At 43.6% G+C, this 16,650-nt stretch overlaps 1 protein-coding gene across 3 annotated transcripts in view; it reads left to right on the top strand.

The window, feature by feature from the left end:
* Nucleotides 1-16,650, top strand: part of LOC117767421 (tetratricopeptide repeat protein 28-like) — a 183,112-nt gene that overhangs the window by 111,636 nt on the left and 54,826 nt on the right. For all 3 annotated transcript variants that reach the window (XM_034595037.1, XM_034595038.1, XM_034595039.1), the window contains 3 exons: nt 1,040-1,187; nt 7,921-8,193; nt 9,905-10,035. In XM_034595037.1, coding sequence (XP_034450928.1) covers nt 1,040-1,187; nt 7,921-8,193; nt 9,905-10,035 — 552 coding nt within the window. The remainder of the gene's footprint in view (nt 1-1,039; nt 1,188-7,920; nt 8,194-9,904; nt 10,036-16,650) is intronic.

Genomic DNA, 16,650 nt, shown 5'->3' on the forward strand with positions numbered 1-16,650 from the left:
CTCTTGTTTGGATTTAGTGTTTTGGATCGAGGACAATGAGCCGGATCTAGTTCCATCTCTCTTTGTTGCTGTTGTTAGACTGGACCGGAGTCAGGTTTTAACAACTCACAGCAGATTATTGTCTGATCAGGCTTAAGACAAAAACACATTGAGTCACAAACTTGCCTGGTTGAAACCTTTTTTCTTCTTCTTCTGGAGTATCCAAACAGACATGTTGAAGAAGAAGAGAAAAAAGAACATTGTTATTGATGGAGCTTTGGATCCTAGGGACAGCGTCTGTTTTAGCTTTCAATCTGACGAATGCTCCAAAACATTTGGGTCTCCCACAGAAAGATGCAGTATGTCAGCAGCCGCATGCAGTTTATGTCTCACTTGTACTGAATTATTTTTACCAGCAACAATGTGACTTTCTCTGCTCTGTGAATAAATGACTGGATGTCAAATGTGTTTCATGTTTGCCTGCCTGAAGAGCCGTTCACCTATCCAAAACATGACACCAGCGCACATCAGATGTAAAACTACGGCAAAACCAGAGCCCGACCAGTTGTGTTATCATTCTACCACCGTGTCCCGACTAAAGGAATGCACAATCTGAAGTATTTATGGGTGTTCTTTCATTGGGCTACAGACAGACTTGACTATCTCTCTCTCATTCCCTTTTTCTTCCTCTTGACTTTTTTTCCCCAAACAAAGCCAAAGAGAAACCCAGGCACTATACTTGTGTGCAGCAAACCGAAATAATAACATATTGAATAGAAAAACAATAGTTGCTCCTGAGAAAGCAGCCAGCCATAGTGTAACATGTGCATTTATGTAAAACTTATAATCCAATTAACAAGTACAAAAAAGCCAGTGATCACGCTATTATGGGAATACAAAGGAGAGAGGTGCCATGTTCCGAAAACTACTCATGTGGAAAAAATGCAAATGGCGTGAAATGAGTGTGTCTGGTAATGTGTTTGTATAAAGCCCCATGCTGTGGCGCTACACTGGAGCCGCGATGACTCTTTAACTCCCTGTTACCTCTCTCCCTCCACAGGCATACTTCCGACAGGGTGTTGCCCTTCAGTACCTTGGTCGCCATGCCGACGCTCTGGCCGCCTTCGCCTCCGGGCTGGCCCAAGACCCCAAGAGCCTACAGCTCCTGGTGGGCATGATCGAAGCCGCCATGAAGTCGCCACTACGAGGTAAGAAACTCAGATGCTGTGATTTATCTTATTAACAAATTGAACATTCAACAGTACATGTTCAGAACACTCACACGACACATACAACATACATCCAGGGGTCAATGCCATACAAGTTCATGTCTTACAAAAATATCATATTGGGAACATACTTTCAGAGTTTAATCACTTTCATATTTAAAGATTAGAATTAGTTTAATATAATATTTCATTTCATCAAAAATAATAAAGGGTGGCTTAATTACTAGGTTTAAATTTGTTAATATGTGATTTAGAAAGTAACACAATCAAATTCATTATATGGTATGGTTTTGGTTTGGTTGGAAAGTAAGGAAACAAATATTATATATTATATATTATCAACAAATATTTTCATAAGATAAAGAATTCAGAGGCTATATATGGAAGTAAATGTACAAATATCTTGTCAAAGCTATAACAGGGACAAGAACAAAACAAATAAAGTGTACTTTCTAGAGTCAGATGACAGAAAGAGCAGTTCACATCAATGTCCTTTTATATATTAAAAAAGAAAAGGGATAAAATCAATGAAGTATGTTGAAAGTAATTTCCTTAACCTTATTTATAACAAGGTATTTGGAAGGTAGGCACCAGATTTTCTTCCAGTCCACATCTTCTATCAGGTTATTCCAATAAGAAACAGTATTTGGAACAGAGACCTTCTTTTTTCCCTTTATATCTTTTAAAAAAACATGTATATCACATTTTATATATATATTTTTGAATCAATTTATTTCTGAATTCCAGAGCCTGGTTTCTCAGTTTGGGAGCAGGACTCGTTGCTCTCGCTAAAAACCCTGCGCTCGCTCTCATACCCGCCCTCACTGTGGGTGTGTTAGCTTTATGTCTTTGAGAGTCCCTTACGGGCGGTTACTTTAACCGGGTTCATGCTCTCGCACCTTCCTCAGCTGTACACAGGCTTCCCATTGGTGTGCTTGAAGAAAAAGGAGCAGGAGTCCAACAGATCCATGGACGAGCAAACTCAAGGATCTAAAGTTTTTTACATTATGGGAACAAAACGTAAAAACCAATAAGTCCTGCTCTCTAACAAACATAAAAATTCATTTTTTTGAAGAAAAATAGGTTGGTCCAACAGTAACACCAGGATCCAGTGATAATAACATCAAATCAGAGACTACAGAGTTTCTAAGGAGCATTGAAGGGACTTTGTTAGACTAAAGCATATTCTTTAGTAGGAAGTCCATATTTATATAGAAATTCAGATTATGATATCAATGAATTCCTAGAATAAAAGAGCGGGATAACCTCATATATTCCACATGCAAACCAGTTTTCCAAGAATAATGTTTTGTGTTTATATAAAATGTCTCTGTTGTTCCATATGTAGTATCCGTGAAGAGAAAAAATATGTCTATAGATGAATGACCAGGAAAGAAGCATTTGTTTGTGGAAATGTGACGTCTTTAATAGGATTTTTTCAACATTGCAGTTGCAAATCAAAACACATTTTTAAAGCCTCCATGTTTAGAGAACAAGCAGTTGGGGTTGAAATACCAAACTGAGTTTTTACTGTGTTTGTGTTGACAGCGTGTTCATGCATGTGTGGGTGTCTCTGTCTCTCTGCTGCACCATCTCCACATGTTTTCTCCTCCAGCTACCTAAAAGCCTGTTACATAGATAATCCTCACACTCAGTCAGTCAATAAGCGTGTCGGGGTGACTTTACCTGTCACTTTATTTTTTTTTCTTCACCCGGTGGCCAGGCGGTCCATTCTCTCCATCAGTCCTTCTTTCTGTCTCTGTGACTGACTGCTGGTGTCAAGCACTTACCTCCGGACTCTGAGGCCTGACGCCTGCGGCTTCAGCATATCTTATTGTCAGTCGGGCCGATCACACGCACAGATAGGCCGTTATCTTAATGAGCATCCAACACTAATGCCATTGTCTGTCTGCCCCCCCTGTGTAAGCCTTTCTCCTACAGCTGAGTGGATTTATAAGTGGCACATTCAAGCCAGGATTGTTGCTAAAATGTTTTTTTTTTTCTGTTATGCATTATCGTCCGTTGTATCAGCCAACTGCGTTGACCCGATTGTCCATGAGTAGTCAGCATGGGCCAGCTTAATGAGCCTCAAAACAAACCTGGCAGTAATTTCACTTCAGATGACCACTGCGGAGGATTTAATATGCCTCAGATGTGGCTGGGCACCGACTGCCAGCGCAGACTGAGTCATCCTGCTGTCTTACTTTGTCGTCTTCCAATCCAAACCGTGCTGAAAACTGCGCCTGTGAATCAATGTGCCCTTGTTTTATAATTCAAAATTTACTGAACTGTACAATGAGATCAGCCGCTCTGAAGGGCTTTGTTCTGTGAGGAATCTGTTTTTTCTTTGATTGAATATTCTCGCTAAAATGCAGAAGGGGAAAAAAACGAGTTATGAAAAGAGAAAAAAGAATGGAGGGCCCATCTCAGCACAACAGAGACTATAAGCCTGTCACTGGAACCAAGACAAGAAAAGGGTTTGGGTGTGAGCCCAGGCCCGTGCATTATGGACCAGAATGGGTCCTCTGAGTAGGGGAAGACCCAACATTTAGCCCGAGCCATTTAATCTCTTAATTGTTTACCCTGTTTCCCACTGTGCCAAGCAGCCATCAGAGAACCTAATCCAAGGTGTGTTGAGGAGAGGTAGCTAGGTCAAAGGATTAAGAGCAATGATCCTCTCAGAGGGCTCCTGGCACAGGGGGACGATAATCAATGTTACGCCGGCAAACAGGGGAGGATAATCAGTGTTACTCAGCCAAGGTCCCCTGATAAGTAAAAGGTAGGCGAGCATTGCTTTCTCTCCTTCAAGGCGAAAGAGCGTCACATTCCTGACATCCTTGTTTATCCCACTGCACACTCATGCCAGGATCCAGCTCTTTGAGAAGCTCTCCCACTAATTTTATTGGAGTTAAGCAACGCCCAACAAGACTTATTCCGACAACTTGGACAAGTGGTTCTTTACTTTGAAGCAAAAATATAGCAAACCCACAGATACATCATACAACTGTACTTAAAGGGGTTTTTCACCTGATTGTTTGGGGTTTGTAAGGACATTGTAATTACATTGAAAACCTGTAATCCCTTTGTAATTACACTTAAATCTCTTATAGCAGGTCTGTAAACACCACGTTATTCCCTTCTGTGTATAAACTCAATGTTGCTGCCATGTTGCCAAGAAAGAGTCGATTTGATCAAGCTGTGATTGCAGTGTTCACTTATCTCACTCATTTATCATGCCACCAAACATCTCGACACACTGGGATGTTCTCACTCGTCCCAGAGCACCTCTGTGTTTATTTTTTGCCTGAGAGCAAAGCGAGCCAGCTGATTGCGTTCCTACCAAAACAGGCGAATAAATAATTCAGGATACAGGAAGACAAATAATGAACCTGAGAGAACAATACCACGGCGTATGTCTTCAAGGACTGAGTGTGTTGTGACTCCATCAAAGCTTGTTTCCACAGTGACTTTAATATTATATAATTCCCCAAATCTTACTGTGTTATATAAAACTCAACCACTTCTTTCAGACACACACACAAAACACACACACACACACACACTCACACTCACATGCTGCTCCTAGTAGATCAAGGTTCGTTCTCGTTAGTGCAGATGTACACAGATGTTGTGCTCTCCTGTGACTCACCCTGTATTCCCCACAACAAAGTGGAAAGCGGCGCGGCCTCACCTCCCTCTCCGTACTGTATCTGTGTCTCTCCGTCTGCCACATCCGATCACGCTGGCAGCAGTTTTTCCTCCGATATCAGCATTCTCCATCTGTGTCATAGACTGCACTGTGGGAAATCTGCCTCTCACAGTTTTCGTATATTGGAAGCTGTGTTTTAGTATGGATGTATTCACATGGGTAATATTCTTACCATTCATCCTGCTCCAGCTCTGTCTCCCCTTCATCTGCTTGGGGCCAGAGAGAATGCAAAGGGTCGTTTAGCTGTTAATTACTGAATTGTTTCCCACATATGCTAAAATGGGTTTTCACTGGCAGATCTCTCCAGATAAACCATAGAGGAGATGGTTTCACAGCGTCGCAGTTATTGACCCAGGCTTGATCATTTGCAGTTGAAAAGATTGTCTTTCAACTGCAGGGTCTGGACCCTGTGTTTAATCGCATCTGTCCTGCTGAGGTGCCTTTGAGCAAAGTGATTTTGTTTAACAGAGCCTGACCAATATGAGCTACAGATGTTCTGATAGCATTTTCCCTTCCTGATACCGATAGAAATCCCTTGACATTGTGTATCAGGCGATACAGAGTACTGATCTGTTACCAGTGCATTTAAAAAAATAACAATTTAAACAACGCATATTAACATCTGTATGCTACTAACCCTTTATGGAAGTGATGATTGCTCTCATTGTTGTATGGTCTGGCTCAGGTTAAACCCTTTGAAAAACAAATTCATAGAGAGAATGAATGCCACAGAAGTTATTGTATTATCTAGTGTGGCAGTCGTAACTGAAAAAGTACACAAGCACACAGTGTTGAAGTGGTGAAGGGATTTCCAGGAAAAGTAAATTACATTTTTACGTGGGTGAAACTAGAGTTTGCCGTTGCCCGCCCTGGCCTTTTTGGTATCAGTACCAGAACATCACTAATAAGAGCCTTTCACAGACAGATCAGCGTTCATGTTTGCAAATATGTACCAATATGAAAACTGTTCTTTTACAGAATATATAATGCAGAAAATGTGGGTATTTATACATTTTTCTACTCCCCAATGTTGGTATTGGCAGCTGCAGACAAAATTCAGTATTGGTCGGGCTCTACTGTTAAACTCTGCTAACCTGTAACCCTGACATCAAGATCAATTTGTTGTCACATTTTCTGTTAAAGGATAAGATAATATTTTACATTTTTAATGTCAACAGATAATATTACAAGCTTTAGTTTGTATCTTGTCATAGACACAAATACCACACATAATACTTACAATTAATATTGTAAAAGGTTGAAATGGTGGTGTTCATTTAAGTCATTGAAATTATAGTATTATTAATTAGCATGAATACCAGGGATAGAGTTTAGAATATTTAAAGTTTTGCAGTATTTATTTTTTTCATGACTTGATCCCACTTGGATACGTCCTCATAAACAGGAGGGAGACTCCATGCCTTGTGTCCTAATTCACAAGATATGTAAGGTAGAATACAGAATAACTGTGTGGTACGTTACAGGTACATATATTTATTTTCTCTTCCAAAACAAAGGGTAGACATTATCTCTGTTATGACTCTCTATTTGCTGTGTGCATGTCAATGAGATACAAGGTTGTAAGTCTTGTTTTATATCTTGATACAAGGCCCGGTAAACACTAGCTTCAGCATTTGACTGTGTGTGTGTGTGTGTGTGTGTGTGTGTGCGTGCATGTAAAACAACACACTGAGATGTTGTCATAACTACCTGCTTATGAATGCAGTGGCCATGACACCTTTTTAAAAAAGCATTCTCTCAGTGTTTGATTTATGACTCAGCTCTCCGTGTCACTTTGAAGGCAATTACAAGCTATGAATGGATATTATATGCACACGCTGTCTCTGTAAGCACGACATTCTGCCAAGTGCTGGAACACAAGCGATGCTCTTGAAAGAGCATCATCAGTTATGCTTTTGAGTGCTTGTGTGTGGAAGCAGCTCATATTGTGTGCGTGTGTGTATGTGTGTGTTTCTAGGTGAATAAGCATCTTTGTGTGTTTTCGAAGAACCGTTGAGTTTGCTCAGATATTGTGACTGTGCACTTGTTGCTGCTAAATGTTTGTCTACACAAATGAAAGTTACTACACTCACACAGTAGGTTCGTGCAGGCACAGTAATACAATGTACAATGTCTGTAAAGAGCTTTGACCTAATTAGCAGCAACTCCGCAAGGCAAATGGAGGCCCATGAGAATTAAGCATCCCCTTGATACACCCTATACATGAATACAAATATATAGTGACACATACAAATGCATGAAAACACACACACACACACGGACACTTGGGCGTGCCTTTCTCGCCTTCCCTTCCTGTTGTTCGATGCCGGTGTCTGCCAGAGGGCTTTGTAATCTGGTGGGGCTGTGGATCCTGAGTCCCGCCGCGGCCCGCCATTGATTTATGTCATTGTGTGCATTTTCAGCCTCTTCAAAGGTCACCTTGTGTCTCTCCTTCACTCTGCATTCCTCTGCTGCTGCTACTGTTGTGCATTAGCTGCATTAGTTTCCCCGTCACTCTTTCTTTAAAGTCTGTCTCAAAACCCACTCAGCCTCCTCTGTTCCCCCAAACAACCATATCAACTGACACGAAGCGAAAGGCAGAAATGTAATCTCGCTCTGCGGTTTGCGAAGACAGTTGCCCACAATGGTCTAAACTCGTGCCGTTTTTATGCAGCGCTGTTGAAAATTGCCTGAGATTACCCCGTTCGGAGCGGATGGAAGAGAAAAATGGCTTCTATGTTGAGTTATTGTCAGTGAAAGGCGTCACTCAGCCAGGCTACAGGCTATGCTTATCCAGGCAGACAAAACACACCCATTACTGGAGAGAAGTGGAATCTAAATTCAGACGGCAGTCATATTTGCCAGGGTTGGTAAACACCTAACACTGTTACCGCAATCAACATCAGACATTGTTGTCAGTTGCCATGTCAGCACATGGTCATGTTTTAGCATATTTTGGAATCTGTTTTTAATCTCGGTTTTGCTCATGTCCCTCCTTCGCAGAATCTCTCGAGCCCACCTATCAGCAGCTGCAAAAGATGAAGCTGGACAAGAGTCCCTTTGTGGTGGTGTCTGTGATTGGCCAGGAGCTGCTGACAGCAAGCCACCACACGGCTTCTGTTGTGGTGCTGGAAGCGGCTTTGAAGATCGGCACGTGCAGCCTCAAGCTACGCGGCTCCGTCTTCTCTGCCCTCAGCAGCGCCCACTGGTCCCTGGGCAACACGGAGAAGAGCACCGGCTACATGCAGCAGGACTTAGAGGTGGCCAAGACCTTAGGTAAGAGGTCGGAACTAACTGGTGGAGAGGAAATAATCATTATTTACTTAGTCATTTACTTTGTGTCCTAGAGCCAAATGTGTCATGTTGAGGTTGCTAATTTTGTCCAACCAAGATTCAAAGAGTCAAAAGATATAGAATTTTGAATTAGATAAAACAGAGACAAACTTATCACAAGATTAATCCACATGCGTATACTTTTTAGAAATCTTAATTTGTCAGGTTCTTAAGTATCACTTAAGTAATGTCGTTACCATCATCTAAAGCTTTTGGTTTGCTACTTCTCAAAATTAGCATGCTACCACACTAAACCAAGGCAGCTAGAACGGCACTCAGTAGAGCGAAACCTCCGCTAAGGCCCAACAGTCCCCTTAAATTCACACACTCATAGATATCGGTCAACTAAATAATCCTGATTTCTTTACGCAAAGATCAATGAATTAAAATGTCAAAACAAACGGCATGTTAAAGAAAGAGAATCCTTGATCCTCGCCAAAATCGAAGGGCATCCTTCCCGGTCCATGTCCTATTCTTTCAGTGAGTTTCATGGAAATCCATTGGATTTTTCATGGAATTCATTAAGATTTGCATAATCCTGCTGACAAACAAACAAGCAAACAAGCAAACAAACAAACAAACAAACAAACAGTCAGGGAACAGAAAACATAATCTCCTTGTTGGAGGTAATAATATCGTAACCATTACATCAGCTAATCATCAGCATGTTTGCAGGATCATTGTGGCCATGCTATCGCTCGCATTTAGGTCAAGGCACTGCTTTATCTAAGCTGCCAGCAAGGCTGTAGATGCTTAGTCTTGTACTTGTGTATCACAGTGAGAGCAGAATACCAGTGCAAATTATACATGTTAGCGTAACCATGTAGCATAGGGGAAATAAACTTTAATCAGTAATTCACTAATCATTCCTTTGTTTCTTTGTGTTTCCCTGTTTTAGGCATCTTGCATCAAACTATAAGGTGATTTAAAAATGCAAGAAAATCACAAAGATTTCTGTGAATTTAAGATTAGATATGATAAGACCTTTATTAGTGGCACTATGGGGAAATATACCATGTTACAACAAATAAATACATAAAAAATATTTTAAAACAAGGAACTATAAAAAATAGAAAAGTAATATGTACAATTTAAACAGAACATATACAGTGTAACATTGTGTACATATAAGAAATAAAAAAATGCAACAATTTCTTAGCTGAACACTAGATGTTAGATGTGGGAGTTATAGGAAGAGGGAAGGAGGTTTAAAAGACACTAAATGAAAGAAAATAAAAAACGGAGAGCAGTACTGACTGGCTCCATTCCTCTCACCCCCACACAGTTTGACACATGACTGGGCAAAGCAGCTGGAGATAAGGAGCTCTGGTTCTCAGGTAGAGCACTGGCGCTTTACTCTGGCCCTCTCTGTGGGGCCTCTCTGTCAGGCAGAAATAATAAGGCTTTCCCCTCTCACCCTCTGGAGCATTGAGATCACCACTACCAGCTGTCAGGGAAGCCGTTCTACTGTGGAGAGCAACCAACGGCCACTTTCCCTTTTAAGGGTGCAGTGGCATGTTGGTGGCGTAGATGTGGTTCATCACATCACAGTTTAACAGTGGTGGTGGTGGGATGATGTGAAATAAACACCAGCTGCTTTGTAATCACGTAGGCTGCTCTGTTAATACTCTGTTTTGGGTTTTTCCCTCTCCAGGTGACCAAACAGGGGAATGCCGCGCTCATGGAAATCTGGGCTCGGCATTCTTCTCCAAGGGAAACTACCGTGAAGCGCTGACCAACCATCGCAACCAGCTGGTTCTGGCCATGAAGTTAAAGGACAGAGAGGTAAGGAGCACACACACCTGCTGGGTTTGAAAGCTGGGTTACTGCAGGCTTAAAACGGAGAGAGCACGCTAACTGTCATTGCGGAGGAAGGCGAATTGAGGTTACAAAGTTTTCTTTTTGTCTCTGAGCATCTTGTTGTAGGTGTGGGATTGTGCTGTGGCCAGCATTCTTCAGTTGTGGCTATTTAGAGGGTATCTGAAGGAGGAGTGTGAAGGACACTGAGATGCTGCTGCTCTTTGTCTGTCCCAAACAAAAGGAAATAGGTGTAGGCGGTGTGGAGAACAGATGATGGGGAGGAGAGAGAGAGGCAGGTGAAGGAGAGGCCAAGAGGACGGCCTCGGCAGCTGCATCAACTTATTATCAATGCAAACCGTTTATGTAGATTTTATGCAGATGTTTATTCGGTTCATATATCAGTAAGTCTGAGGCTGTGCTACCTATGCCTGTTGTGGGGCGCTATTTACACAGAGGAAGTTGTCTGAATATGGACAAGAGAGAGTAAAGAAGAGTTGGAGGGAGAAAGGTGAAGGAGAGGCAGAGACGAGTCAGACGGATTGATCTACTTTTCTGTATTGTTTGGTGCCTTCTTTCTCTCCCTCGCTCTGTCTCCTACTTTCCCTCTCAACCTCTGTGGTCATTGTTGGAGGGAGGAGGAGGAGGAGGGGGGGGCTTGGCGGCTGACAGGTGCTTGTTCCAACACAATTCCCGTCACACGCGGAGAAGAATGGCCGCCATTTCCCCTTCATTCCTTATCCTTCCCCAGCAGGCCGACGGTGCTGCCTGTTTGTGTTGCCTGATATCAGGAGACATTCAAACGGGCCAGTCAAACGCCAAACACAATGTGCCGGGATGAAACCGACGCTTGAAGAATGAGGCCGGAGGTCCCCCTGACATCTCTCCCTCCCACAGTTTGAGCAGAAGTATGATTATGAGTCTACAGACGCCAGTGCCAGAAACCTCTGTCATGTAATGAGGTTAGGGAGAGAGATGGGCTAAGACAAGGGAGAGGACACAGACAAGGTCCTCAGTGTCTGCTCTGAGGCTTGGACTCCTCTACTAGGTTGGCTGCAGCAATAATGGACTGATTGGATGTTTTAGGCTGCCAGTTGGCGTGCGAGTGTTTATACTGCGCGCCTGCTACCAGATCCAATACTTTTATGAGTTTTTCTGCACTTAATGGCGTTTTAAGACTTTGCAGAGGCGTATCACTATATCAGTATCAGGCTGCTGTAATCCACAGTACACCACACTTTCAGCCACCGAGGCCTGTGCTGCTCACATGTTGCTTCATGAATGAAAATAACACCCAAACTGCAGCTCCCCCACACTTACTGCATAAATGGCAAACGGCCCCCTCCTGAGTGCCAGAGTGTGCTGGTGCCCAGCTGAAGTCCTTGAGCTCCACAGAGTTGCATCATATACAAAACTGCCCCTATTGGCCCTGCACTCTACTCAACCCCCCCCCTCTTGTTCCTCTGAAGGCCCCCTAATCAGAGTCATATGTGTGTCACACCACCTGGTCTCCCTCAGAACACACTAGAGCCTGGTGGATAGCTCATTACGGTTGGCCCTGTGTTTTTGTTTCTGATGTGGACTTTTTATCTGGCCTCTCTGAAGCTGAGGTCACTTCCTAGAGGCCAGGGACAGGATGTTGTTTTCTGACTGGATTTCCAGTGTGCTGCCCACAGTCCCTGAGCGTGGAGCAGACAGAACAGGCACCTGAACAGAAGGTGTTCATTCCGCTCCTCTGCGATGAAGGAATCTGTGCCATAATTTCAACTGAAACAAGTTTGATTAAAGTGCACTTCAGCTACTGGGAATTACCATAGTGAAATGTTTGATCCAATAAAATGGACCGGTGGAGCATGTGGCTTTGATATGACGTGGGGTGTGGGTTTTGATTCTGCTGAGCTTTAGGTTTTGATTGTGTGGGTAAAAAATGTTGGAGGATGATAACAGGAACATTTAGTTGAACTCTATGAACTTGATACAGTTTTTGTGTTTGTGTGTGCGTAACCCGTCTTTTCAGAACATCACTCCTATCTATTCCAATAAGCCTGTACTCATCATGTTAATTGTCTGTTGGAAACTTCTTTCACTCTTTAAATAAACACTGACCTCCAGGTTAGGGTTTGGTTTGTAAAAGAGCTGCATAATGTATTGAAACAGCTGTGATGTGAACATGTCTAATGGTCACACTGCAGGATGTGCATTCTCAACTATGGCAGATTAACTCAAACATGTCACGCTGCAACATTTTGGTGCTTCAAACAAGGAAAATGACTAATTTACAGAGAAGTCTGTCTGATATTACATAACTAAAAACTCCGATATGGTTATTGGATACATGGAGTTAGTTGAGTGAGACGCAGGCTCTGCGTCCACAGTGAACCACCAATCACAATAACTCAGGATGAGTTAATCAAAACAAATGCAAACAAACAAACACAAGCCCCGCCCCTGCCAGTTATCGACGACAACCTGATATTAAGCGAGGAACAAGAGAAAAACTTTCTGAATCTGAAGATTTGCAAAATTGCAAAAAGAAAAGTCACGTCAGTTGTATGGAATTATTTGCGCTTCTCAAATCAGGTATTATCTAACTTATATCTTACATCCCCAGTTTAGAATTGTGATGAGGATGATGTTTTGAGATCATTTGATTGCTCATGTTTCTTGCCACACTGGTGGTCACTGAGATGTTATCACCATGTTCCCAGATCACATCATGGAGTGACGCTAGTGAGCAAGTTAAACTCAGGCCACACCGCTCTAATCATGTGACGTGCCTCACTCTCCTTAATCCTCTTTCACACACACCCTCCCAATTTGTCCGTCTGTTAAAACTGCAAAGATTTCCCATCTCTCCTTTTTGCTTGTCAATGCCTCTGCTGCCCCGTGTTAGGGTTGGTGCCTGTTGATTCAGTCCTTCCACCACTCCAGCATCCACCTTTAGACTCTAACCGGGGGGGTTAAGATAATATCTCATCACTCCCCATTATATCAGTGTGAACATATAATGGCAAACACAGAGAAAATACTACACACCTGTAATAAACTGGAATATCACCTGATCCCTTAAAGGCAATTGAATATTTGTCACTATGGGCCGGGTGTTGGCTCAGCAGATGGAGTGGGTCATCCACAAAGCATAGAGTGGGCGGTTCGATGCCCAGTCTCCCCCATTTCACGTGCCCAAGTGTCTTTGGGCTAGATACTGAACCACAAATTGACCGTGGCAGTGTGTCGGTGATGTATAATAGAGAACAGACATAGATGCACTGTTTGAATGCATGGGTGAATGGCAAAACTGTAAACTAATACAGAACATTTACTATTTTACTAGGCACCTTTAGTATCAGTGTCTGCTAATGTAATAGTCATAGTGATTAAAGAACTACTACTAAGTAGAGATGTAACTCAACACTGGTTTCCCACAAAAGTTCAGCTACTCGTCTCTACTGCCGGCTGAACAGTGGCCTCTGTGTGATGAAGGAGCAGAGAGAGAGAAAAGGCAGAGGTGAGTGTTCTCTATAAATCAAGAGGAAGTACAGAACCTGGGTCCTGTTATATCAGTGAAGCGGCCATGTATGGGATCTCTTTTCATCTTCCAGTAATCTCTGTTGTGGCTCTCTACGGCACAGTGCAGCAAAGAAGCCAGGCACAGTGTTGGCCCATTACCTGCCACTGACCAGCGGACTATATGACAGTAATGAATCATTGTGAATCTGTCCAGGACACTCTTCTTAAAAGACAAAGAACTGGAAAAAAAGATAACATGAAAGAAAATAAGGCCGGGCTGGGGAAAGGCTTAAAAGAGCAAGCGCTCTGTCATCCGCGACTGGGACAGGGAACTGCGGTCCAAGCGAGTGAGATCATAGCCTGACGTGAAGTTAGTGTTTTTCTTTTAGTTTGCTGCCTTTGGAAATACTCTCAGCAGAGTTTCAGCTGCCATATATACTGCACATAGAACATAAATACACTCTCTAATCTCTCAAGCTGTGTCTCTTCTCCGATTTTTGTTTTTGACCCAGTTTCCACACCTGGCTTTGTCCAAGGCCTGCCAGTAACCATCTTTAACAAAGGCCTTCTCTGTCATTTTCGAACAAAGCTGTTCAACTAGGTCTTTCCTCTCCACGCTCGCTTAGCTGTCCCCTCTGTCTGTGACTTTTCATTTTTTTAAATAGTAGGTTTGACTAGAAGGAGGTAACCCCTAATTTGGGGTGTTGAGTATTTAGGAGAAACTGAGGCGGGCTGGCAGCGGTGTACTCTGTAATTATGTCTCGTGTGATGTAGAAAGAGTCTCCGCCGCGGACTCCCCCAACCCCAAGTTGAAGTGGAAATCACGATCAGGGAAAAGTAAAAAGGACACAAACAAAGTTTTTTTTCCATAGGCTCTGCAGTTCTACTCTGTCTCCTGCTGCTCCTCTTTTTAACTTTGCCTTTGTTTATCTATCCTCTCTCTGCCCCTCTCGCTCCATCTGCCGAAAGGAATTTACTCAAACTTTGCCCCTTTGTCTCTGAAAGTGACACAGACTATTTCATCATGGCTGTTTATCTTGCTGCTAGTTTGGGGCCGTATGGACCCGGCCAGACCGTCGCTGGTGTTATGAGGCTGAGGGCTGAGAGATGAGGAAGGGGTGAGGAAGAGGGTGAAGTGTGGGTGTTCCTCTTGTCACGATCAGGGTTTGTCAGTGCTTGTCAGCACTCGGGCAGAGCAGAGGATCATTAAGGAGTCATTAAGATATGGACGCGTGCCTCCGCCGCCTTTCATGGGGCTCATGTTAATAGAGGAGGGCAGAGGGTGGGACTCGGCACCCTTGTCCTTGTTTTCTTTAACCTCCACTGCTGATTAAGGAGGAGGATTTGGGGATGATTAGAGGGGCTAATTTAGCTGAAAGGCTGGGTGGGGCCAGAGGGAGAACACTGTCCGACTAAATAAAAAGCAACACTTGCTGACTGTGCACACTTAATAGGGCAAGATAGTGTCCGAGTGCACTCAGCTGTTGATATTGCAGTAAAACCACTATGAGCAGTAGTGCCACATATAGAACTACCTGCTTCCTCCTCGCCGCCTGTTGTGCTAGACCGGGGCACAGAGCTGTCCACGGTGCAGCGGCTCTAACAGCACGGCCAGCCCGCTGTGCCTTAATGACACACAGACTCTCCTCGGCCCAGTGGTTTAGAACTGCTCTACAGCAGCTCGCTTTGCCATGAATCATGAGAGATGGACGGCAGGCATCAGCCAATGGGCCATGACCGGAGCTGGGGGAAAAGGGTGTGTGTATGTTCACAGACAAACACACTCCCACACACCCATCTGTGTTCCTGTAATCCAATGTCATGTGATTGTGTCATATCCTGTACATGTGTATGTTTGTCTTGGAACATTTCAGTGTTTGCAACGACACGTTGAGCACATTTTGTCAGAGGAGTGCAGGATTGTATAATGTAGCGTATCTGTGTAAAAAAAAAAACGAGATGGTTTTCCACATTTTATGTTTGTGTGAACTGCCCTTGAGATTTACTACTCTTGATTGGATTGTTGCAGCGAATACACAACGTTTCAACAAATCAGCAGATGTGCGTGCGTGCGTGCGTGTGTGTGTGTGTGTGTGTGTGTGTGTGTGTGTGTGTGTGTGTGTGTGTGTGTGTGTGTGTGTGTGTGTGTGTGTGTGTGTGTGTGTGTGTGTGTGTGTGTGTGTGTGTGTGTTTATGCATGTGTGTGAGTGTCTGGCGCCTGTGGCTATGATTGGTGCTTGCACAGGTTGTAGTGTAATGGTGTATGTACTGACTCACCGTGTCCCCCAACATACCATTGACCCACGGCATGGAGCTCTGAGTGTGCGTGCAGAGCGAAAACCCGGGATGATAAACATGTATTTCCTCTGCGTGTGTGTGTGTGCACATGTAGATGCAAAGCTGTGCACACGTACGCTGTGCATGTGCTGCATTCGAGGTGACGCAGCGTTGTGTCTCCCCCAGTGGAGCATTTGGAAGGCTGTCAGAGAGATGAATGACTGCCGTTATACCGACTACTGCTCTGCTTCTTTGCCGCCGCCTCCTCTCTCTCTCTCTCTCTCTCTCTCTCTCTCTCTCTCTCTCTCTCTCTCTCTCTCTCTCTCTCTCTCTTTCCTCACTGCCCCATGCTCCATTTCTCCTTTCCACATCACCTCAGCTTCCTGTCTTTTCCTCTCCTCCACCCTCCCCACATCTCCTTTTCCCCTCCTTTCATCTGATTTTTCTCCTCTCTGTCCCTGTATGTCTCATTCTTTCTCCATTTTACAGAAACTCAGGCCGTGTCACCGTTTATTTGTGTGAGGACGGCATTGAGGAAGAGCAGACTCAGTCCGGTTTTAAACGCCTCTTTGCTGTCAGAGGTTTGGACTTCTGCATGAAGCATCAACACATAACAAATCCTTACTCTAAACACTGCAGTGCTTTGTGTAGATTGAACTGCTCACATCTGGGACTTTGTGTAATTTGTCTGGAATATTACACCTTGTCTATCTTTTCCCCCCGTGCTGCTCCAATCAATGGCTATACAGAGGGACAGATTAGATAACAAATAAACAGTGACATGGTCACAGGAGACTCCTTCGCTCTCCGATACGC

Source organism: Hippoglossus hippoglossus, chromosome 9 (assembly GCF_009819705.1).
Source record: "Hippoglossus hippoglossus isolate fHipHip1 chromosome 9, fHipHip1.pri, whole genome shotgun sequence".
NCBI lineage: Eukaryota > Metazoa > Chordata > Actinopteri > Pleuronectiformes > Pleuronectidae > Hippoglossus > Hippoglossus hippoglossus.